Below are 24,761 nucleotides of genomic sequence, written 5' to 3'. Positions count from 1 at the left end.
AGCATAACCCACTGGGCCTGAGTCCATCTGTCCACACCCTAGGAAAGATATAGTGGCAGTGGAGAAAGTACAGAGAATGGTGACCAAAATGATAAAGGGGATATAACGGCTCCCTTATGAGGAAAGGCTAAAGAGGTTAGGGCCGTTTAGCTTGGAGAAGAGACAGCTGAGGGGGAATATGATAGCGATCTACAACATCATGAAAGGACTTGAATGGGTAAATGTGAATCCGTTATTTACTCTTACTGATAATACCAAGGACTAGGGGCCACTCCATGAAGTTAGCAAGTAGCTCATATATAACAAATCGCAGAAAATTCTTTCACTCAATGCATAATTAAGCTCTGGAATTCATTGCCAGAGGATGTGTTTACAGCAATTAGTGTAGCTGGGTTTAAAAAAGGTTTGGATAAGTGCCTAGAGCAGAAGTCCATAAACTGCTATTAATAAATATGGATTAGTAGCTTGGGATGTATTCATTTTGTTTGGGTTCTTGTGAATTGGTTGGCCATTGCTGGACACAGAATACTGGGTTTGATGGACCCTTGGTCTGAACCTGTATGGCATATCTTATGTTTTTATGAAATGTGTGATAACATCACAATGTGCTTACATCTCCCTGCTATTAGTTGGGCAGAACTTGCCTTTTTTGTCTAAGGGATTTTAAGTAGCAAATGTGAAGCTGAAACCAAGCTATGTTCAAGGAATACCTACATTAAGAAAAATATTGTGTAGAGGCCAATGTCCATACAGTAAGCAGTGTAGACATGTCAGGTTTCATATGGTCAAAAGAAGGCCTTGAAAAGTACTGAAAACTTATCCATCTTACTTCCAAACTTTACAAGGAGTTTTGCAGTGCCTTTTGAAATTAACTGATTTATTTACATTGGCTCCCCATTCTCTCCCCTATCCACTACAAAACCCTTACCATTGTACATAAATCCATCCACGCCCACCACTCCAACTGGCTCGACATCCCCTTCAATGCCCCCCAGTCCTCTTGACCCACCAGATCCACCAACAAAGGCACCCTACATGTACCCTCACTGAAAACAGCCCATCTCACCTCCACTCTCTATCGCAGGCCCCACCCTCTGGAACTCCCTCCCTGTGAACATACACCTTGAACCAAGTGTGATCAAATTTAAAAAGAAACTAAAACACTACTGTTCAAACATGCCTATCCAGAATAGAATACCCCCTCCACACCATCCCTGCACTACCTCATGCTGACCGCATATTCCTTACATTAAGGAGCTAATTTTGTTAACTTATGATTGTTCTTGTTACGTTAATCTATCCTTCCATGCTGACCTTGGTTAATCCCTTCTCCCAGTTCATTTTTTCCCTGTTAATATGTATTTTCAAGCCTCTTGTTCAAATGTAAACCGGTATGATGTCCCCACTAATACCGGTATATAAAAGTTTCTAAATAAATAAATGTATTTATTATTTACAGACATTCAATCTGAGATATCACATTGGTTTACATTCAGGTACTGTAGGTATTTCCCTATCCCCAGAGGGTTTACAATCTAAGTTTTGTACCTGAGGCAATGGAGGGTAAAGTGACTTGTCCAAGGTCACAAAGAGTGACAGTGGGACTCAAACCCTGATCTCCTGGTTCGTAGCCCACTGCTCTAACCATTAGGCTATTCCTCCTCCTCAACTGATGTACCTGAAGGTGGCACTGGCCTCTCCCCTACACCACCAGATTTAAGCTTTATGGTTATATGTATGAAAATATTTGTGTACCTACATCTATAACAATAAACATGCATATATGTAGTATGCAGAAAACTGCTCCTGGTTGTGTTCCTCAAGCTGTTAACTGAATTTCTCCAGCTATTTCCATGGCTCCTTTGATACTGGATGATGAAGTCTTAAGTTGCAGCTGTAGGTTATCCAAACCTTCAGCATGTTTCAGTAACCGAGGAGTCTTAGCTTGGGACCAACTCATCTCTCCTCCTGCTGATCATTCTCTCTATTTTCTGCTGTCTTAAGACAGGCATATCACTCAGAGGCTATAGTTATTCCCTCTCCAGATGCCCCTGCTCCCTTTGCTCATTGCCTCTGTATGCAGGACAAAGCAGAACTCTTAAATTGCATCTAGCTCTTTATGACCTGCATGCTTTACCTATCAGGCGTTACAGTACCTGCATGCTCTTATCAGGCCGATACCTGCCACTGGATGCGTGTTTTCCATTACCCCTTATTTAGTAAGGGGCAGAAAAGGCGCGTCCAACCTGCTGAACCTAATAGTGCCCTCAATATACAAATGCATGTTGATGGCCCTATTAGGTATTCACACGCGATTCAGAAAGTAAAATGTGCAGCCAAGCCCCACATTTTACTTTCAGAAATTAGCCACCACTCCTGTCAAAAAGGAGACGCTAGGTATGTGCTAGTGTCCCTAGCGCCTTCTTTTGCCCGTTTCTACTGCTGGGCCTCATTTAAATACTGTATCGTGTGCACAGGTGAGTGGGCGTTCGCCTGCTCTCCCGCGGACTTTACTGAATCAGCCTGTATGAAGGAAAGCCATGGTGGTCATCACATAGATGTGCTCAAAAAGGTGCTCCTACATGTTTAAGAAACACCATTGGTGTGTCTTGTTGCTAGGAGCTAACACTAGAGTGTAGGTGTTGATGGTAATCAAGCCTCAAAAAGTATTGACGTCAAGGCACACTGGTTTGAAAAGGCTGTACTAGCCCTGGTGGCTCATATTTGAAAGTCACTGGATGAACTGTTCCAAAGTTTATTGGTAGTGACAGACATGCACGATAATTTTATTGTGAAAAAGTTTCCAGAAAACAGGCTAACCGGAGCTCTAAAGGGAGCCGTTTCTGGCTGGGAGGTTTTAGTTGAGGTCTAACTTTCTGGTTTCCAAGTTTTCTTTATTTCTACCGGGGTGTTACGAGCACCACAACGCCCTCATATTTTCTATTGTATTCGTAAACACCGCCTCCCCCCCCCCCCAAAAAAAAAAAGCTGCACTGAAAAAAAACACCACGCTACTCCTTATACATAAGGACGGTAGAAAAAAAAAACTAAATGCTCGGTTCAGCAAGATCCACATGCTGCGCTCACAAAAAACTTACCTACTCTCTCCCCCGACAAGGATGGTTGCTAAACCTAAAATCCAACTATTGTGATTTCTTTTATCACGTCTCAATTTTTCAGGTTTAAAGGCAGAAATAAAATCAGAAGGCTGGATTGCTTCTCCTAAGTCTTTCCACGCTATTAAAATTAAGAAGAAAAAAATAATCCCGATCCGGGACTACATTTCCCAAGATTCCCTGTGCCGCCCCCTTTCCTCCCTTGGCGGAGTGACAGCAGGGGCCGGGCCTAGCCGATGCTCTTAGTATCTCGGGACCGAGAGTAAATGCTCCAGCCATGGCGGAGAGGGAAGAGAGCAGCGGGGCCGGCAGAAGCGGCGACCCTGCCGCCGCCCGCGCTGGGGAGTCCCCGTGCTCGGAGGCCACACCGCATTTGCGGCGGCTTTTCCTTCCGCCGCCCACATCTCCGGCCCAGGCCCCGGCGCTGCGCTTCGACAAGAACATCAAGCAGGCCTTCTACAACACAGGCGCGCTCATCTTTGTGGCCATCTGCTGCGGCGCCGCCGTGCTTGTCTTCTTCATCCTGGAAGCTTTCCTGCGGCCGCTGCTTTGGGCCGTGCTCTGCGGCACCTTCCTGCACCCTTTCAAGACGTCGCTGACCGGGCTGGGCCGGCGCTGGCTGGCCGGGCTGCGACATTCGCGCACGCCGGTTGTCCTTGGCGCCCTGCTCCTGCCTGTCAGCTGCGCCAACCAGGGCGTGGAGATGCTGGGCGCGCTGCTGCTGCTGCGCCGACTGCGCCCGCTCCTGCCGGCGCTGGCGGCGGCTCCGCTGCTCTACGCCCTCTACTGCCTGGGTGCCGCCCTCGGGCTGCGGGTGCTGCTCGGCCACGCCTGCGCCCTCATCTACGCCGCGCTCGATTACTTCAGCTCGCTCTGGGTGAGTCTCGCGCGCGCGCAGCAACTCCTAACCGCCGCAGCTTCCCCCCAATATGAGTGGCTCGCGCCCTCAGCCACTTCTACCCTCCGCTGCAGCCCCCCCCCCCCCCTGTAACGGAACACGCTTGGTGCGCGGTTACAAGCAGGTGCCTCAGCAAAAGTGCGCATCGTCTTGGTGTTCTTGCGGGATATGATTATAGCACGGCTTTTAATACCGTTCCCAAACGAACCAAAAACTTGCCCTGCTCAGAGGCAATCCTCAGCAGGCATTCAGGTGTTTGGGCGACTGTGGGAAAAGCTCTGTGCAAAATGTAGAGTAAATTGTTTGTAAATATATATATGCAAGAGACTCCAGCGCTCTAGTTTCTTATACATGGGGGTTTTCTGTCGGCAAGCAGAACGATCAGATATGCTAGTAGTGATGATATAGCCAACAGCGCTGATGCAGAGCTCAGAAAAGCATGGGAGGAGGTAAATTTAGGTTTTGCTTCGGCATCAAAACTACAATGGGCTCCAAAGGTCTGCGCCCCTATATCAGTTCCTCCTCTTTGATTATCCAGGAGAATGTCTAGTTTCCTGTTTGTCCGACTTTGGTGTTAGTAACCTTTTGAGCCAGAACTGGACAAGAGGATTCCCGAGAACATCTGTCTGCTCTTCTGCTGAATCGAGATGTTGGTGTTGAGTGCCATGGCCCTGGCTGTGATTCTGGTAGAATCTGTCCTCAAGTCCACTGGATGAATCTATGTTGGCGGCCAGAATATCTTGTCATTCTTCAGTGCCCAATTGTCCATGCTGAGTGTAAATGGTTTGATGTTGGTGCTTCTTTACACTTGGCTCCAAGGACACAACAATCTCAGGAGCAGCCCCATAGGGTTGATTCTGCTATGATAGTGTTGCCGCAGAGCTCACATTGGTTATTTTAAAATGAGGCTAAAAAATTGTGGGATTTTTTTATAGGTCTGAAGGTTTTGCTCATGAGCAAGAAGACTACAGGCTAGCAATGCATCTACCTTGCTTGTGTCCAGGAGGTGTCTATGGTCATCCCAATTAACTTGCAGGAAGAAGAACCCAGAGCACCAATGATTGGTTCCCTAAAATACCTGGATGCCCCAAAGAAGTTGGTGTTAATAATGTACATCAACTCCTTAAGGAAGAAAAGCTATAGATGTGGGAAACTTCACTGACTATGCTTTCTATTTCTAAGAAGGCAGATTGTGAAGTATTGTTTCCAAGAGGCTACCCAATTAAGCAAGACCCAGCTACCACACCAATCTGTGGGTTGAATTTGTGCTAAAAGAGACCAAGAAGTGTAAGTACCATTTCTCTGCATCCTTGTGCCATGATTCCAGAGATGGATCCCATGGATCTTTTTGCTAAGAAGCTTTTTTGGAATGCAATGCATTCTTCTTGTATAGTTTTTCACAAACTCCAAATGATCAACTACATGCATGCGCTATAAATGCTTACCACATTATTCTCCTCAGTGAAATGAGAGTAATGTGGGGAGCATCTCGTCCACTCTAGCAAAGTTTTCAAAATTGCATCAAGAGCTTCGGGCCTGGCAGTTGGAGCTTACATAGTCTCTTGGTTGCAATCCTTGGGTCTCCATGAGGATATGCATGAATGGCTTGCAAACGTGCCCTGTACCAGTGAGCACCTTTTTGGACAGGTCAAATAAGCAGTGATTTTGATAAGACTATTCTGCATTTCATATCTTCAAAGTTGCCACTTCCTGTTATCCCTCTGCTTCTAGGAGGAATGTGAGTGCTCCAACGAGGAAACATGTTTTCCTTCAGAAAAGACATGTCCTTACTCATTTCTTGCCAGCATGATTGCTGAAGTTCAAGCTTTAGACTACAACCCAGACAAAACCCACCATGTAGTTTTGACTGGCTCCAGATTTCATAACTAGTATTCCAGTTTTCTTGCTGGAAAATTTACCTGTCAAAGGTGAAGCTTTATCTAAAGTTTGCTTATACTCAAACAAGTGGGTCCCCTAGATAGTAAAGGAAAAATTGAGATTTTGGAAAATCTCACTAAAATCGACCTCGTCTCTTCTTTCCTCTTCTCGCCAGGAGCTTCTACAGAAGGAGGTAACTTCCCTTTTGTAGGCTAATGCAATTGAGCCTGTTCCATTACAGGAGAGGATGGAGATTCCCCTCAATATTTCCTGGTGCCCAAGAAAAGTGGGGGATGCAGTCCCATCCTTAGACCTAGGGACCTTGAACAAATGGCTAGTCCAAGGTACCATGATATCTTTGAACAAAGGAAACTGGCTATCCTTTCTGGATCTCAAGAATGCCTATACTCACATATAGAAAATGTTAATTGTATTTTTATCTTTGTTTCTATATGCTGAATTGTCATTTTGTATTTATACAGTGGCTTGTAAAACTGTTTGACCACCTAAAAAGTCAGATTTGTGTGGATTACAAATGACAGTTGCACAGATTGTTCCAGACAGTATGTTTATTGCAAGCCAGTATGCTCTTAAAGTAAATTTGCAAAGTCACATTTCATTATTTCTCTTCATAATTTGTAAAATAAAATTAAAAACTGAAAAAAATGCTGTTTGTACAAGTACTCAACCCCTGTGCTGTGGATGCTCCAAGTTTTCACAAATGAAAGCTATTGCCATAACTGGCTTACAGTTGGCCTCAGTGAATCATTTTAAAAAAAGTCAGCTTTTCTGGATAAAAGATCCCCTAATTCCAGTACATTTGATCAGGCTGTGAAAATAAAGACCAAAGAGCATTCAAAGGAAATAAAAGATAAAGTTATAGACATGCACAAGATAGGAAAAGGCTACAAAATAATATCCAAGTGCTTGAATATCCCAGTGAGAACTGTTGGCTCAATTGTGAAGAAATGGAAGCTGCATCACACCACCCAGACATTGCCTAGACAAGGCTGTCAAAACTCAGTGTCTGAGCAAGAAGACTTGTGAGCACAATCACTTTGTAGGAGCTACAGAGTTCAGTGCCTGAGTCTGGAGTGGAGGTGCACCAGTCAACTATATCGAGAACTGCATACAGCTGGCCTGTATGGGAGGGTGACTAGAAAGAAGCCATTACTGAAGAAAAACAACATCAAAGCGTGTCTGGAGTTAGCTAGAAAGCATGAGTGTGAACCAGCTAAAATGTGGGATAAAGCTTTATAGTCAGATGAGACAAAAATGGAGCTTTTTGGCCAAAAGTCAAACGGTATGTGTGGCGCAAATCTGACACTGCTCATTCCTCAGCAAACACCATCCCAACAGTGAAGTATGGGGTGGCAGCATCATGTTGTGGGAATGCTTTTCCTCAGGGAGGAATCTTGTTAAAATTGAATGTCGAGTGGATGGGGCAACCTGCTTCAGTCTGCTAAAAAATTAAAACTTGGGAGAAAGTTCACCTTTTTGCAGGACAATGATCCCAAGCACAAAGCCAAAACAACACAGAAGTGGTTGAACAACAAAAAGGTGAATGTTCTGTAATGGCCAAGTCAAAGTCCAGATACCAATCCAATCGAGAATCTGTGACACTATTTGAAAATTGTAATCCATAAGCGTTATCCAGCCGGCTTGACCAAACTGGAACAAATCTACCAGGAATAATGGTCAAAAATCACTCCCAAACAGTGTGCAAAGCTGGTAGAAACTTACTCCAACAGATTTAAAGCTGTTATTGCAGCAAAAGGTGGTTCTACCAAGCATGAGTTTGAAGGGGTTGAATATTTATGCAAGCAGTATTTTTCAGTTTCTAAATTTTTTATTTTTTTTTTCAAAAGCAGAGAAATAATGAATTGTAACTTTGCAAATTGAATTTAAGAGCATACTAGTTTGCAGTGAACATACAGTCTGGAACAATTATGTCTCATTTGTAATCCAGATGAATCTGACTTTTTAAGTGATCATATATTTTTGCAAGCCACTGTATTTCTTTTTTATCCTGTTACACCAGTCCGAACAGGTGGGTTATGTACTCCTACTAACAGATGGAGGCAGAGCACACAAGTTTCTCCTATGATGATATCGCCACTATGTATAGGTGGTCCAGCACAGAGAGAGCCTAGTAGGGGTGTGCATTCGTTTTCACCGTATTGGCAATCCACAACGTATATGTCCCTATTCGTTATATTCATGGGGAGGCGAAACGCATCGCGACTCCCCACGAATATAACTTATCCGTTTTATCTGTTGCGTGGCGCACGGCTTGCGCGTGCTTTTCTTCGCTGCCATTTGCAGTCAGAGGACGCCATTTCGGTGTATCTACTATCCAGAGCCAAAAACCAGTCCTTTCCTGTGAGTTGTCAGTGACTTACAGGAAAGGGTTGGGCAGGTTGGCACGGATACCGGAAGGCAGCGTATCAGCGCTTACATTTTGTGAAATGCACTGAATACAGCCAATTGCGCTGTCATTCAGTCCTCGGTGACTATTTTCCTGATGACCCTGCACTATATATACTTCAGCACGAGGCATGCCATGCACCTTCTTTGCAAGGGTGGTGTGGGGAGGTGGTCTTTGTGGAAGGAGGCTGCACTGAGAGCTAGCTAGGCTAGTTAGTAAAGAGAAAAAAAGCTATTTATTCTTTATTTGGCTGCAGTGCCTGTGCCAGCTAGCCCTGTTTGTTTTTTAAGCAGTTTGTTATTTAGGTGATCTGAGACGGTCTCTCTGTGCCAGGGAGAGAAGCTGCTAGCAGTGCCATTTTTTTTTTCATTCACCCTCTGGGCTAGGCTGCAAGCAAGCACGATTTGGGTGTTGTGGCTGGGAGAGAGAGATTCAATTTAGCTAGAATTTGCATTGGAAAATATATTTCATCGATTTTCCTGCTGTGCCAACAATTCCAGCTTTTTTAAACTGAGTTTGTTTAATTCAACTCACTCAGTCTGTCTGTGCACTGGGCTTCAGTGGGCAGTTTAACAGACTGAACTTTATTATTGGGACAGTCTGTGCAGTGAAATCCTCAGTCTGCCTCTTTTTGTGCTTACAAGCAAGCTGCGTGTGTGTGCACACCACACACGTTACATTAGTGCATAGCAAGGCACTGTGACAGTGGGCAGCCAGTAGGCACTAGGCAGTGACATTAAATCTATTTATTTATTTATTTAAAAACTTCTATACTGTCGTTAAGTTAATTCACCATCACAGCGGTTTACAGAAAGGCACAATAAAAATAGTATGATTGGTATAGATTACAAATTAAACATGTGCCAACTTAGAACGGTATCATATTTTAATAATAGCGACTTGAATACAGGTTAAATGTTGGTTAGGAAACTAAAGCAGCTCATATCTACGTTAAAATGTATTGGGAGATATAAGGGAAAAAAGCTGATTGCTTGGTGCGTCCTTATCTATCAACTGTTTTCCTCCTTCTCTTTGTTTTTCAGGAAAGCTTGTTTAAAGAGCTATGTTTTCAGCTTAGTTTTAAATAGTTTCAAATTTGTTTGCAGCCTTATTTCGAGTGGCACGGAGTTCCATATTACAGGTCCAGCCAGTGAGAGTGCTCTCTCCCTTACTTGAGTGAGGCATGCTGATTTAACAGAAGGAACAGTTAGTAGGGCCTTATTAGCAGATCTCAGGTTGCTGTGTGGGACATGTATGCGCAGTGCAGTGTTAAGCCAGTCGGCCTTTTCATCATGGATTAATTTGTGAATTATACAGTGCCTTGTATAGTATTCTTTGTTCGATTGGAAGCCAATGTAGTTCTGCAAGTGTTCCTTTGATGTGGTCCCTTTCTTTTTGCCTGTCAAAATTCTAGCTGCAGAGTTTTGCAATATTTGGAGTGGTCTAATGGTAATTTGAGGTAGCCCTAACAGCAGAGAGTTACAGTAGTCTGTGCTCGCGAATATCATTGCCTGTAGCACTGTGTGAAAATTGTTTAGCGTTAGTAGGGGTTTTAGTCTTCTGAGTACCATTAGTTTGGCATAACTTTCTTTTAATTTCTGTGAAATGTGTTTCATGTTTAGCTCTGGGTCAATTATTACCCCTAGATTTCGTACTTTTGTTGCCAACTCTATGGTTAGATTATTTTTTATTGCAATTGTAGGTTGTATAGGGTGTATATTTTTTCGTTCTAGGTGTAAGAATTCAGTTTTATCAATGTTTATTACGAGTTCCATTTGATTAGGAGGAGTTTGATTATTTCAAGGTACATATTGGCTAGCTTCATTGTTTCCTCAATATTGTTTACGATGGGTAACAGTAGTTGGATATCGTCTGCATATATGTAATGTATTATTCCAAGTCCTGCGAGGAGGTGACATACTGGGTGGAGGTAAATATTGAATAGTGTTGCAGACAGGGCTGAACCCTGCGGGATCCCAGTTTGTAGTTTGATTTTGTCTGTTAGTGAGTTTTTCATTTGTACTTGGAAACATCTATTACTTAAGTATGACTCGAACCAGTTTATTGTTTTGTTATTGAGTCCTATTTCTATTAGTCTGTTGATTATTATTTTGTGGTTAACAGTGTCAAAAGCTGCAGAGAGAGTCAGTAGTACCAGAATGTAATGTATTCCTGTGTCAAAGCCTCTTAAGATATTGTCAGTTAGGGCTAGTAGTAGTGTCTCAGTACTGTAATGTTTGTGGAATCCATGCTGTGCAGGATATAACATGTTATTGCTTTCTAAGTGGTTTGATAAATGTTTTTGGACTGTTTTTTCAATTAGTTTGGCTATTAGTGGTAGGTTGGAAACTGGTCTATAGTAAATCAGATTTAGGGGGTCTAGGTTCTTTTTCTTAATGATCGGTTTGATTATGGCTCCTTTCAGGGTATCTGGCATTGATCCTTCATTAAGGGAAAGGTTGTTGATTTTAGTTAAAGTTGGAGCTACTATGTTGGCTAGTTTTAAAATTCCATTATGGGTATAATGTCAATTGAGTGAGGAGCTGGGTTCAGTTTTGTTTTTTTTTGTTTTTTTTTATCATGTTCTCGACTTCGTTGTGTGAGATATCTTCAAATTCTGACCATATGTTGACATCTCTTGTTTGGTTGTGTTAGGGATTTTTGTTCTTAAGTTTTCAATTTTATCTTTAAAGAATTGCGCTTCTTCATTGCATTGATTCTCTAGTACGGTCTGTTGATTGTTTGTATTGTCATTGGTGAGGTTGTTAACTATGTTAAACAGGGTTCTAGCATTATTTGCGAATTTTTCTATTTTTGAGCTGAAATATTTATATTTAGTTTTTTTGTTAGTAGGCCAGTTTTCTGTATTTTGTTAAATTCTCAGTTATTTTCGTCTTTTTCCATTCTTTTTCTTTTTTTCTAAGGATCCGTTTTATTTCTTTGATTTGCTCATTATACCATGGATTTTTCTGTTTTGGTTCTTTAATGTGGACCTTTTTTTTGTGGGTTTATTTCATTTGCCAAAGTCGTGGTTCTGTTTATCCAATCGGCTGTTGCGGTATGGCTATTTGAGAAGTTAACGTGTGTTAGTTCATCTTGTAATTTGTCTTTTAGAGTTTCTGTGTTAAAGGATGGGCGGTATATGAATTCAGCTGGTTCAATGCTTTGTTTTTTTGTTTGGCCTGTGTGTTTGATCTGCGAACTGATGAGGAAGTGGTCTGACCATGGGATTTGAGTGTATTCAGTTTTTATGCTTTCTAGAAGATTACTGTTTATGAATGTTAGGTCTAATGAGTGGCCTGCTTTGTGAGTAGGTTTGTCTGTGATAAGTTTGAAACCTAGTGCAGTCATGTCAATTAACGTTTGACAGGTATTTGATAGGGGATGCACGTCCATGTGAAGGTTAAAGTCACCTAATATTATGGTCGGTTTAGATGGGTTTAGATGTGTTGTAAAAAAATTCTATTAGTTAATTGGTTTCCCCTGTTCTATTGTTAACCGGTACGATAAGACCTCGTCTTGAGTATCGGTATAGTAAAAGAATTTAAATAAAAAAAAATAAAAATAGTGGGGAGATGTTTAGCTTGAGGAGGCTGGGTGGTCAGTAGATAAAACAGATTTGTAAATAGTCAGTGTCAAAAACGGCAATTTCATGATTTGCTGGTGTTGTGATTGCAAGCAGTTTAGTTTTGAATTTCTTTTCAATGATTAATATTAATCCGCCCCCTCTTTTATTTATTCTAGGGATCGAGAAGACCTCTTAGTATTTGTTAGGTAGCTGATTTTTTAAGACTACATCTGATTTCTTTAGCCATGATTCAGTTATTGCTATACAGTTAGGTTTTATGTCGTATAGCAGGTCTGGATTAATGGGGAATTTTTTTGTCACTGATTGTGCATTAACTAGCAGGAAGGTGATCATTAGTAAGCTATTTAATTTGTTACTGTTGGTTTGCTTTATTGGAATTAGGTTATTTGTATTTGGATTGCTAATTACTTTTTTAATATAATGGTTTTTGCATTGTTTTCTCGTTGTGTTATTTCCATACTTACCCTTTCCTGTGCATACTTGTATGGGGAATGTTGAATTTTCGTTCATTGGCATGGTTCCAGCGTTTGGTGAGCGGTGTTCATCGTCCATTTAATATTGTCTCGGGGTGCACGAGGGGCTGCACGAAGGGGCGTACAAAGGGGCATGCCCCTTTGACGCACCCCTTTGGCGCGCGGCGCCCTAGGATTCTGGCGCACTTTTTATCCTCTGCGTGCTTCTGTGACATCAGTCATGTTGCCGAGGGGGCGGAGCAAGGCCCGAACACCGAGGGGGTGTCAGAAGCGCTGGGAGACCTGTGGAAGAGAAAAAAACTGCAAAAGAAGGGAAGGCAAACAATGATTAGTAGAAGCCTCGGGTGGATCGGGAGGCAGGAGAGCGTAATGTCAGGGAAAGCTAGATGGAGTCGAGTGATTGGGACTGGCAGAAGAGGCACTTTAAAAGACACTAGTGCCACTCTCCCATTAAAGTTAAAAAGGAACCTGTCGCAATCTAAACTCTTTGGAGGGGCAGGCAGTTCCATCCAGAAAAAAATGAAATCTGACCATGATGCATCGCCATCGCCACCAGCTGTTTCTGGCCCTGTAGTTTTGGAGGTGAGGGAAGGGGAGGCTGTCATGCCAGACAAAATGTCGACACCCAAAAGCAGCAGGGGGACAGAAGGCTCGACTAACACTTAGCGTTGACAAAGTAGCACAGTCACTGTTTGCTTCTGATTCAGATGAAGAATCATCTTGTGTGGCATTCTCATCAGAAACAGAAGAAGTAATAGATGACAAAGTTTTTTAGGAGGATCAGTTAGTCCTGTCTTAGCCTCCACTTCAGTGGGGAGAGATGAAACTGATGAGGAAGAGCAGTCAGCGCAGGCACAGAGGGGTGACTGAGGCCCCTGGCATTGCTTCTCAGAGTTCACCCACCACCTCAGCTGCAGTGCCAGCATCCACCCCCAAGGCTTTAGAGAAGGGAGGATCACAAAAGACATCCGCGATCTGGAGCCACTTTAAAGTGACGGATGACCTGTGTTTTGCTCGGTGTAATTACTGTGGCAGGGATATTAGCAGAGGCAAGCAAATGGGACATCTATCATATGAAGAGGCAACACCCAACAAGAGTACTGCCATCTGGGGATGGTGACAGTACCAGTCAGGGGACCCCTTCCAAGCAGCGTAAAGTGGTTCAAAAGCAGCAGAGTCAGCCTATGCCCTCTTCCCCCTTCTAGCAGTCAGGTGGCAGGCCAGCAACCCCCTGACATGTGGCAGAAGCGACAACCCAAATGGGGGTGGAGTGCGGTAATGCTATCCCGGGGTAGGAGGCAGGCAACCTCAAAAGTTGTAACCAGGAGCATTGGGGAAATGATTGCCCTTGATGACCAGCCCTTGCAGTTAGTGGAGAATGTGGGTTTCAAGCGTTTTCTGAAGGTCATAGTTCCAAATTACAAAGTCCCCTCCAGAACCACATTTAGCAGAATGATCATCCCCAGCCTATACAAGCAGTGTCACAGTTGCATGCAAGCGCTGCTAGCTAAGGCAAAGGGGAGAGTGCATTTCACCTGTGATATCTGGACCGCCATGAATGCTGCACACTTTTACCTGTCCCTGACAGCACACTGGTGGGACCTGGCTGAGGCAGGGACAGGCAGCAGCTGTATTACTGAACAAGTATCAGGGTGGAGGTGGACTTTACGGCACACCCACCTGACGGACCAGGCCCATACCGCAGCCAATATTCTAGCATGCATCAGACAGATGCTGGAGGGCTGGCAACTACACCAGCGAGACAGGAATCCTCAGGCAGGGTTCTTTGTCACAGACAATGGTGCAAACATGGTTAAGGCAATAAATGACGGGCACTTTAAGAACATACGATGTTTTGCACACACTCTGCACCTGGTAGTGAAGTAAGCTCTGGGGTTGGATTCCAATCTCAGAGAATGAATACCTGCATAGGTTAATACAGAAGTGCAGAAACATAGCAGCACACTTCTACAGAAGTGTGAAGGTGGGGCAGGTTATCTGACAAAAGCAGACTGATTTGGAGATGCCTCACAAGCGTTTCATTCAAGACATTGCCACCCGGTGGAATTCCACATTTATGATGCTGGAGAGGTTAGTGGAGCAGCAGACACCCCTTCATGAACTTTCTGGTACAGTGGACATAGGTGTGCAGAATTCCCCTAGGGCATCATGATTGGTTAGTCATGAGTCAGCTGGTAAAAATCCTGCAGCCCTTCAAGGATGTCACGGAGGAGCCGAGTTCCAGAAGTGCCACCTTGGCTGACATCATACCTATAGTTAATTTCCTGGATGAACATTGGGAGGCCTTTAAACAGGAAGAGGGAATGCCAGTTGAGGTGCTGCATTGTCTGGACATTTTGCAGCAGCAGGTGGAAGAGAGATTAAGGCGTTTAACGAAACACATACATGCTTGCCACAGTCTGTGATCCCCATGTGAAAGGGAAACTCGCCCTACAGTACGATTGTCTCTTATTAGTGAAGGACCTGCTGTTAGCAAAATTCCGTGAACAGGAGCGCCATAGGTAGAGACAGATTAGGCGTGAAGCAGAGGTGGAAACAGCGGGCACTTCAGAGAGTTGTGCTGCTAGCCCAAGCAGGAGCAGCACTCTTGTCAGCGACAGGTAGTACTTCCCCCTCCACTTCAGAAAGCCAAAGGCATGTTGCCCATAAATATTCATCTGTTGTGCGACAGGCGAGAGAGAAAGCAGCAGGCATGAGTGACTCTCAGCCCACCCAAGCAAAGGAGACACCAGCACAGCTGTCAGTGACACGGTATCTCTGAGCCCACAGAGAACATGCAGACAGATCTGCTGGCATATTGGGCACACAAGTCCACTGTTTGGCCACACCTAGCCAAAGTGGTTCAGCGATATCTGTCATGTCCACCAACTAGTGTGCCCAGTCAACGTGTCTTTTTCAATGACAGGGGATATCATGAGCCCTCACCGCTCAAGGCTGGCACCAGAGTTGTTGGAAATGCTAGTGTTTTTGAAAGTAAACCTGCCTTTGTATGGGCTTCCAAATTTTCCCTGTGAATGGCAAGATGAATAAAAGCAATTGAAAGCCTTGCAGCAGCTCCAACTGCCTTCTATGCTCCAGATAATATAAGCACTGCAGCACATGTACCTGACATGAAACGCTGTGCCTGACCGTCCACTGTCCAGGCCATACGTCCCTGCAAGGGTTTGACCTCGATTGCGTTGCCTGTTCGTCCAGGCCTTATGTCCCTAGGTGGGATTCACTTCTGTCCTCGACTGCTGTGCCTGTCTGTCCAGGCCTTATGTCCCTAGGTGGGATTCACCTCTGTCCTGGACTGCTGTGCCTGTCCGTCCAGGCCTTATGTCCCTACGTGGGATTGACCTCTGTCCTCGACTGCTGTGCCTGTCTGTCCAGGCCTTATGTCCAGTCCTAACGGCTGAACCCTCATTGCAAAGGGAAACCTCAGTCTCTGGTAATTCTAACTAGTAATCCTTCACAGCATGGATCCTTAAATAAAACAAAGTTTTCTTTAGTTTCAGGGTAGAGAAGAGAACTTCCTCCATCTTGCTTATGAAGTTATTATCTGTTTGCAAATGCTTAAATCCTAACAATTTGTACCATTATACACTCTATGGGCCAACCCATTCCAGCGAGACCTTCCCGGCTCAAAGGAACAGGAACTCTCCCCGTTGTTTCAGCCTATCTCTTACCATCTGTTGACCCATGTTCAGAACAAGAAAAGATCTCCAAGGTACTTAGACTTTGGCAAACACAACACAGTGAGACCATGCTCACAGTGAGACCCTGCTCCAGGTCGCCATGCTTTGAAGGCTCGTGCTCCACTCTAGGGGCCAACCCATTCCAGGGAGACCTTCCCGGCTCAAAGGAAAGGGAACTCTCCCCGGGTGTAGCCAGCCTGTATCTACCCTCTGACACTTTTTACATGGTAACCTCCTCGGCCTTGAAAATTCTCTTTTGTATATCTGCTAACTACCAGATTTTAAAAGACCAGCGAGAGCTCACTAGACGCCAACGGAAACACCCCACTCTAGGGGCAAACTCATTCTAGGGAGCCCTTTCCTGCACAAAGGAAAGGGAACTCTCCCCGGGTGTAGCCAGCCGGTATCTACCCTCTGCCTCTGTGCCTTGCTGCCATACACCAGATGACTCACTCAGCTCCTTGTGGTGTTCTTGCCACTATAATGGTTGCTCAGTGTGTTGGTGCTAGTCTTTCTGCTTGCTATGTTCCTCCTTCATTGTGCTGTAGGATGTCGATGCCACTTGTCGTGCTGCCTTCGAGGGTTCATGCATCTGTTATCGGTACTCTCTTTTGAAGCTGTGGTGTGTTTTTGACACTCTTGCTGCTGCTTTGCACCTCTTTTAAAGCACTCTTCTTGCCACTCCTTGTACCCCTTTGCCCCTTTAAAGTACCTTAGGCTATTCATTCCACTTTGGTGCCACTTTGCCACAGTCTAAGTATCTTGGAGCTGTTTTGTTGTTCTGATGATTGCTCCCCAGAAGTTTCATCAAAATTGATAATAAAACCCCAATTCTGCAGCAAAAAATAGGCTGCAAATACTTCCCCTATTGACTTTAATGGGAACCGGAAAACGAATGCACATATCAACGTATCGGGGCACCATTGAACGAATGCAATGTATCTGGGCCCCGACGAATACGTATTCCAAATGCAACAAATACTTTCTGGCTGCACATCCCTAGAGCCCAGTATACTCTTCCTCCAGCGGTACAATTTTCAGGTGACGCAACAGAAGATTTTAGACAAGGCACTGGCACTACTTAGACCAGGCCCTTGGTGCGCCTGGAAGAGTGGTTGAGCCCGGTGGGGGAGGATCTAAAAATAAAAAGAGTCTTTTTAACTATGTAAATGGAATCCAGGCAATTCAGAGAATCTTACTATTTTTACCCTCCCCATTTTTCACCTGATTGTGTAAAGCTTGCTCAGCAAAAAAAAAAAATAGGAGCAGGCTTTTGATTAGGTAGCAGTTATCAGGTTGAGAGACTGTCTAGTGGCAGGTTCCCTGGTCTGACGGGGTAAGTGACCACTGTGAAGGGAGCTTTGGGAGGCATCTTCCATTGGAATTGAGCTGGGGATCTTTTATTGCACTGTGATGGACAAATCTAGGTGAGGCCATGGCTTCTATGGTCTCTGAGCCTGTGGCTGTCCTGAATCTACTTCAGCCATGGGAGGCACTTGCATGGAAGCTTCCAGGAGCATGTTTGACAGTCCCTAGGGGTTGGGTATTACCATTTGCTGCTCCCTCTTCCATGGGGGAAGTCTCCCTTGCCTGATGTCAGGACTAATTTGGAAAGAGGCCTTGGATGCAGTAGCTTTGTCCGGAGGGCAGCCATATTAATCTATGTTCCTGTGGGTGCCTTAGCTCATTGGCAGCTGCGGTCTGAGATGGTGTTTGTTGATCCTCTGATCTTAACTCCAGTGGTGGGCCCTCTGAAGCAAGCTCCCTTGGGATAGGTTAATTTTTTGGATGAATTTTCTGTAGTGATTTTTAGGTTTCTTTATTGGGCTTTCTGTGCCAATCAGAAGCCTTAAGGAAAGCACAAGGCCTCCACTGAGGCTATTAAGCTTCATGCTAGTGACCCAGCTCTTCACAAGCATCCCAAGGAGTCTACAGTGTCCCCTGCCCTGGACTTAGAAGGGATGCAGGAGAAGGCTGAGCACTAGGTGGATTCTGCAAGTTGTGAGTCTATGGAGGAAGGGGCGATGGCCTTCTGATAGGACTACAGTTATCTGTTTATTTCAAAAGGAGGAGATTGTGGCATTGATCAATCAGGTGGTCACTTGCCTCAGAATAGTGGATTCCAAAGTAGAGGAAGTTCCAGCTTGGGAACCCATTATCAAGGGGATGAACAAATTTATTAATCGCCCAGGATATGAATGATTAAATCAGTTGAAAATAATCATGTATTAAGCTGCAATTATGCTATTTTTGATAGTTAAATCAAGTACTCAGGTGCTCAGTCCATATATGTATCATGAATTGATAGAAATTCATGCTAAATATTTGCAGTCTTTGAAATGTCTGATAGTCCAAAGTTGTGCACGTTTCTAGATTGACTTTGAGTGCTGCTGTGGAGTCTGTGCATACAGCACCTGGTTGGAAGCATTCCCAGCCATCGCTCAATAGAGGCCACTACTGACTTGACATAAGGCTTTTAAGAGAGTCATGGTCTGATGCTTTAGTGTTTGGGCTAGAAGGGAAGTGGGTGAAAAATGGGAAGAAAAATGCACAGGTAGCTATACAAATTCATGATTCTCTTCTTCAAAAGAGCCAGGTTCTGCTAGAACAGGTAGAAACTGCAGGGCCCAATGAGTGTACCTGCTTATAGACTGCTGGCGCTAACCTTTAAAAAGGAGATAGAGCAGCTTTTAAACTAGAACAAAGGGGAAAGCCGACAGTCGCTCAGCAGCGCATGGTTCGGAGAGAGGTATCTTTAAAGGATACTAATGATGCATTAGAATTAGGGCATCCCGACAGTGAGGTTCCAATAATTAGAAAAGTAGTCCAAGTGCCTGTAACTAAAAACTCACCTGACCTAAAAAATTCTAACTTATCCTTATCAATTAAAAAGCAGAATAAAAATACAAACAAAAAACAAACTTTGAAATGTTTGTATGCTAATGCCAGAAGTCTAAGAAGTAAGATGGGAGAATTAGAATGTATAGCAGTAAATGATGACATAGACTTAATTGGCATCTCAGAGACATGGTGGAAAGAGGATAACCAATGGGACAGTGCTATACCGGGGTACAAATTATATCGCAATGACAGAGAGGAGCAGTCGGGAGGAGGTGTGGCGCTTTATGTCCGGGATGGCATAGAGTCCAACAGGATAAACATTCTGCATGAGACTAAATACAAAATTGAATCTTTATGGGTAGAAATCCCTTGTGTGTCAGGGAAGACTACAGTGATAGGGGTATACTACCGTCCACCTGGTCAAGATGGTGAGATGGACAGTGAAATGCTAAGAGAAATTAGGGAAGCTAACCAAATTGGTAGTGCAGTAATAATGGGAGACTTCAATTACCCCAATATAGACTGGGTAAATGTATCATCGGGTCACGCTAGAGAGATAACGTTCCTGGATGGAATAAATGATAGCTTTATGGAGCAATTGGTTCAGGAACCGACGAGAGAGGGAGCAATTTTAGATCTAATTCTCAGTGGAGCACAGGACTTGGTGAGAGAGGTAACGGTGGTGGGGAGGCTTGGCAATAGTGATCATAATATGATCAAATTTGATTTAATGACTGGAAAAGGAACAGTGTGCAAATCCAAGGCTCTCGTGCTAAACTTTCAAAAGAGAAACTTTGATAAAATGAGAAAAATTGTTAGAAAAAAACTGAAAGGAGCAGCCACAAAAGTAAAAAATGTCCAAGAGGCGTGGTCATTGTTAAAAAATACCATTCTAGAAGCACAGTCCAGATGTATTCCACACATTAAGAAAGGTGGAAAGAAGGCAAAACGATTACCGGCATGGTTAAAAGGGGAGGTGAAAGAAGCTATTTTAGCCAAAAGATCATCATTCAAAAATTGGAAGAAGGATCCAACAGAAGAAAATAGGATAAAGCATAAACATTGGCAAGTTAAATGTAAGACATTGATAAGACAGGCTAAGAGAGAATTTGAAAAGAAGTTGGTGTGTAGAGGCAAAAACTCAGAGTAAAACTTTTTTAAATATATCCGAAGCAGAAAGCCTGTGAGGGAGTCAGTTGGACCGTTAGATGATCGAGGGGTTAAAGGGGCACTTAGAAAAGATAAGGCCATCGCGGAAAGATTAAATGATTTCTTTGCTTCGGTGTTTACTGAAGAGGATGTTGGGGAGGTACCCGTAATGGAGAAGGTTTTCATGGGTAATGATTCAGATGGACTGAATCAAATCACGGTGAACCTAGAAGATGTGGTAGGCCTGATTGACAAACTGAAGAGTAGTAAATCACCTGGACCGGATGGTATGCACCCCAGAGTTCTGAAGGAACTAAAAAATGAAATTTCAGACCTATTAGTAAAAATTTGTAACCTATCATTAAAATCATCCATTGTACCTGAAGACTGGAGGATAGCAAATGTAACCCCAATATTTAAAAAGGGCTCCAGGGGCGATCTGGGAAACTACAGACCGGTTAGCCTGACTTCAGTGCCAGGAAAAATAGTGGAAAGTGTTCTAAACATCAAAATCACAGAATATATAGAAAGACATGGTTTAATGGAACAAAGTCAGCATGGCTTTACCCAGGGCAAGTCTTGCCTCACAAATCTGCTTCACTTTTTTGAAGGAGTTAATAAACATGTGGATAAAGGTGAACCGGTAGATATAGTATACTTGGATTTTCAGAAGGCGTTTGACAAAGTTCCTCATAAGAGGCTTCTAGGAAAAGTAAAAAGTCATGGGATAGGTGGCGATGTCCTTTCGTGGATTGAAAACTGGCTAAAAGACAGGAAACAGAGAGTAGGATTAAATGGGCAATTTTCTCAGTGGAAGGGAGTGGACAGTGGAGTGCCTCAGGGATCCTTACTGTTCAATATATTTATAAATGATCTGGAAAGAAATACGACGAGTGAGATAATCAAATTTGCAGATGACACAAAATTGTTCAGAGTAGTTAAATCACAAGCAGATTGTGATAAATTGCAGGAAGACCTTGTGAGACTGGAAAATTGGGCATCCAAATGGCAGATGAAATTTAATGTGGATAAGTGCAAGGTGATGCATTATAGGGAAAAATAACCCATGGTATAATTACACAATGTTGGGTTCCATATTAGGTGCTACAACCCAAGAAAGAGATCTAGGTGTCATAGTGGATAACACATTGAAATCGTCGGTGCAGTGTGCTGCGGCACTCAAAAAAGCAAACAGAATGTTGGGAATTATTAGAAAAGGAATGATGAATAAAACGGAAAATGTCATAATGCCTCTGTATCGCTCCATGGTGAGACCGCACCTTGAATACTGTGTACAATTCTGGTCGCCGCATCTCAAAAAAGATATAATTGCGATGGAGAAGGTACAGAGAAGGGCTACCAAAATGATAAAGGGAATGGAACAGTTCCCCTATGAGGAAAGACTAAAGAGGTTAGGACTTTTCAGCTTGGAGAAGAGACGGCTGAGGGGGGATATGATAGAGGTGTTTAAAATCATGAGAGGTCTAGAACGGGTAGATGTGAATCGGTTATTTACTCTTTCGGATAGTAGAAAGACTAGGGGGCACTCCATGAAGTTAGCATGGGGCACATTTAAAACTAATCGGAGAAAGTTCTTTTTTACTCAAAGCACAATTAAACTCTGGAATTTATTGCCAGAGAATGTGGTTCGTGCAGTTAGTATAGCTGTGTTTAAAAAAGGATTGGATAAGTTCTTGGAGGAGAAGTCCATTACCTGCTATTAAGTTCACTTAGAGAATAGCCACTGCCATTAGCAATGGTAACATGGAATAGACTTAGTTTTTGGGTACTTGCCAGGTTCTTATGGCCTGGATTGGCCACTGTTGGAAACAGGATGCTGGGCTTGATGGACCCTTGGTCTGACCCAGTATGGCATTTTCTTATGTTCTTATGTTCTTAATTTTGTAACAGGATAAAATGACCTTTTACCAGTTTTATGTACATTTTTATTTGATATTTATTTTTTCACATTTGTTTGTTATATTTTGCTGGCTTAAATTTGAAACTTGCCAGTTCTTCCGTTCTAGATAACATGAGTTCATGAAGTGCAATGTGGGGAATCTTTAGTCTGAAATTGGCCCATGTAATTTTTTTCTTGATTGTGAATCATGAAAGATTTAGCTTAGCAATTTAATGGCTACACCTGCACTTTGTGGTGCTCACTAATTTCAAGGCAGTATATCAAGAAAGAAGTCAAATGTCAAATTTCTATGCCTCCCAAAGGGTGTCATGACCAGGGCCGGTGCGTCCATTAGGCGACATTTGGTGGTCGCTTTGGGCGCCGAGCCGTAGGGGGTGCCAAAGAGCAGCCATGTGGGGCCGCAAGCGGGGTCTATTCCGCTCGCGGCAAAGAGAAATAGAGACTGTGTGCTTTTAGCTGGACTAGGGCTGCTCACGGCCCTGAGAAGCACACATTGTTGCGCGCTGCCCCCCTCCCCCCCCCATTTCGGCACGGACTGTGTGCTTCTCAGGGCCGCGAGCAGCCCTAGTCCAGCTAAAAGCTTTACACAAAGGCAGCATATATATATGTTAAACGTGTCGAGAATAAAGAGGATCCTTGGGGGACACCAGAGACCAAGTCTATCTGCTTTGATTTAAATATGCTTATTTTAACTTTGTAGGTTCTATTTTTTAGATACGATTCAAACCATCAAAGTGTGACATCAGGCCAATTTCACTAAGGTTGTCTAGCAAAATATCATGGTTGATCGTATCAAACGCAGCGGATATATCCAGCATTACAAGGAGGTACAATTGCCCATTGTCTAATCCTCTTGAGGACCTTGACTATAAGGGAGACAAGTAGTGTCTCCGTACCGAAAAATTTTCGAAAGTCAAAGTGAGAGGGATATAATATGTTATGGTTTTCTAGATGTTCCGAAAGTTGATGATTGACCACTTTTTCCAGTAGTTTAGCCAGAAATGGTAGATTGGAGATTGGCCTAAAGCTGGCTGGATCTGATAAATTTACGTGGGCTTTTTTTGGAATGGGCTTAATTACTGCACATTTTATATTATCTGAGAAACTTCCTTGGTTTAAGGAGGGGTTAATGATGTCGGCCAGAGGTTTAGCAATTATGTTAGGAACTAACTTTAGAGATTTGATGGGGATTGCGTTAGTGGGGTGGGCGGCAGGGTTCATTTTTCTAACGAGGGTCTCAATTTCGGTGGATGATACATTATCAAAAGTGGACCATATTTCTGGGTTTGTTGGCAGTATAATTTTGTGTGTCTTAGCTATGTGAATGTTTTTTGAATTATGAATTTTATCTCTGAAAAATTGTGCAAGCTTATTGCATTTGGTTTCTGTATTTTCTTAAAGTGTTGAATTTGGAGTATATTTAGTTAGATCAGACTTTTGGGTTAAATTGAAGTCATGAATTTTTTTAGAAAAGTAATCTCGTTTAGTTTAGTGATATTGGTTCTATATTTACAAAGTGTAGCCCTGTGGATGCCTAGTGTAGTAGGGTTTGGGTTTTTTTGCCATTTTCTTTCTGCATTTCTAAGGGAGCGCTTAATCATTTTAAGGTCACAAGTGTACCGTGGTGGGGGAACGAGCGGAGGAGAGAGGAGTTGGCTGTTTGCTTGTCTGAGGCCTACCAGGTGCTGGAAATCCCCGAACTAACATCTCCCTGGTGAGAACAGCTGAGTCGCGGCAAGTGACATCAGCTGGGTGGGCCTACCTCCTATAAGATCCAGGATAAGGCAGCTTGGTCCGGGTGAGTCTGGTGTCTTGGATATCATCTGGCCTTCTGCTCATTTCATGGGAAGGAAAAAGAAGGCGAAAATTGCAACTTTTTCTCCAGTGCAACAACAGCGCCCCGGCCCTATGGACCATCATGTTATAAAACTGATGGAAACGCCGAATGAGGACAGTGTGGAAGCTGTATCCTTAGCTTCCTTAAGTCCTGATGAAGGACCATCGTCTCCACCTCAGCCAAATAGAGAACTGATAGGAGCTGTTCATGGGGATTTGAGCTTGGGAACACAAGCGGTATCTTCATGGACTGATAATGTTCTTAATATTAATTCTGTTCAGATGAATAATTTGATTAAAGCTACCAGTTGAAATAGACAGTAATATTAGTCCAATTGATACCTGACAATGTTACTCTGTTAGATCTAGGGCGAATGATAGCTAGACTGGATAGCAATATAATGATGATGAACCAAACGTTGTCGACGTAATTAATGGTACTAGTGCATCAATTGATGACCAAGGAAAGAGAATATCCAACTGTCGGGCTGATTCAGTAAAGTCCGCAGGAGAGCGGACGAACGCCCGCTCTCCCGGCGCGTGCACAGGCCACTCGCCTGTGCATGCGATTCTGTATTTAAATTAGGTGGTGCGGTAGAAACGGGCAAAAGGAGGCGCTAGGGACACTAGCGCGTCCCTAGCGCCTCCTTTTGACCCGGAGCGGCGGCTGTCAGCGGGTTTGACAGCCGACGCTCAATTTTGCTGGCGTCGGTTCTCGAGCCCGCTGACAGCCACGGGCTCGGAAACTGGATGCCGGCAAAAATTGAGCGTCCGGTTTTCGGCCTGACAGCCGCCGGCCCATTTAAAAAAAATTTTTTTTAACTTTTTTTTTTACTCTTCGGGACCTCCGACTTAATATCGCCATGATATTAAGTCGGAGGGTGCGCAGAAAAGCAGTTTTTACTGCTTTTCTGTGCACTTTCCCGGTGCCGGC

The 24,761-nt window shown here is 43.6% G+C and overlaps 1 protein-coding gene across 1 annotated transcript in view; it reads left to right on the top strand.

Moving 5' to 3' along the window:
• Positions 1-3,312: 3,312 nt before the first annotated feature.
• The window catches only part of TMEM245 (transmembrane protein 245), a 442,721-nt gene continuing 421,272 nt past the window's right edge, over positions 3,313-24,761 (top strand). Inside the window, 1 exon segment of the mRNA XM_029589853.1 lies at positions 3,313-3,993. Coding sequence (XP_029445713.1) covers positions 3,394-3,993 — 600 coding nt within the window. The 5' untranslated portion in view covers positions 3,313-3,393.

Source organism: Rhinatrema bivittatum, chromosome 2, assembly GCF_901001135.1.
Source record: "Rhinatrema bivittatum chromosome 2, aRhiBiv1.1, whole genome shotgun sequence".
In the NCBI taxonomy this organism is placed as follows: Eukaryota; Metazoa; Chordata; class Amphibia; order Gymnophiona; family Rhinatrematidae; genus Rhinatrema; species Rhinatrema bivittatum.
The sequence above is the reverse complement of the archived record's forward strand: the minus strand, read 5'-3'. Positions and strand labels throughout refer to the sequence as shown.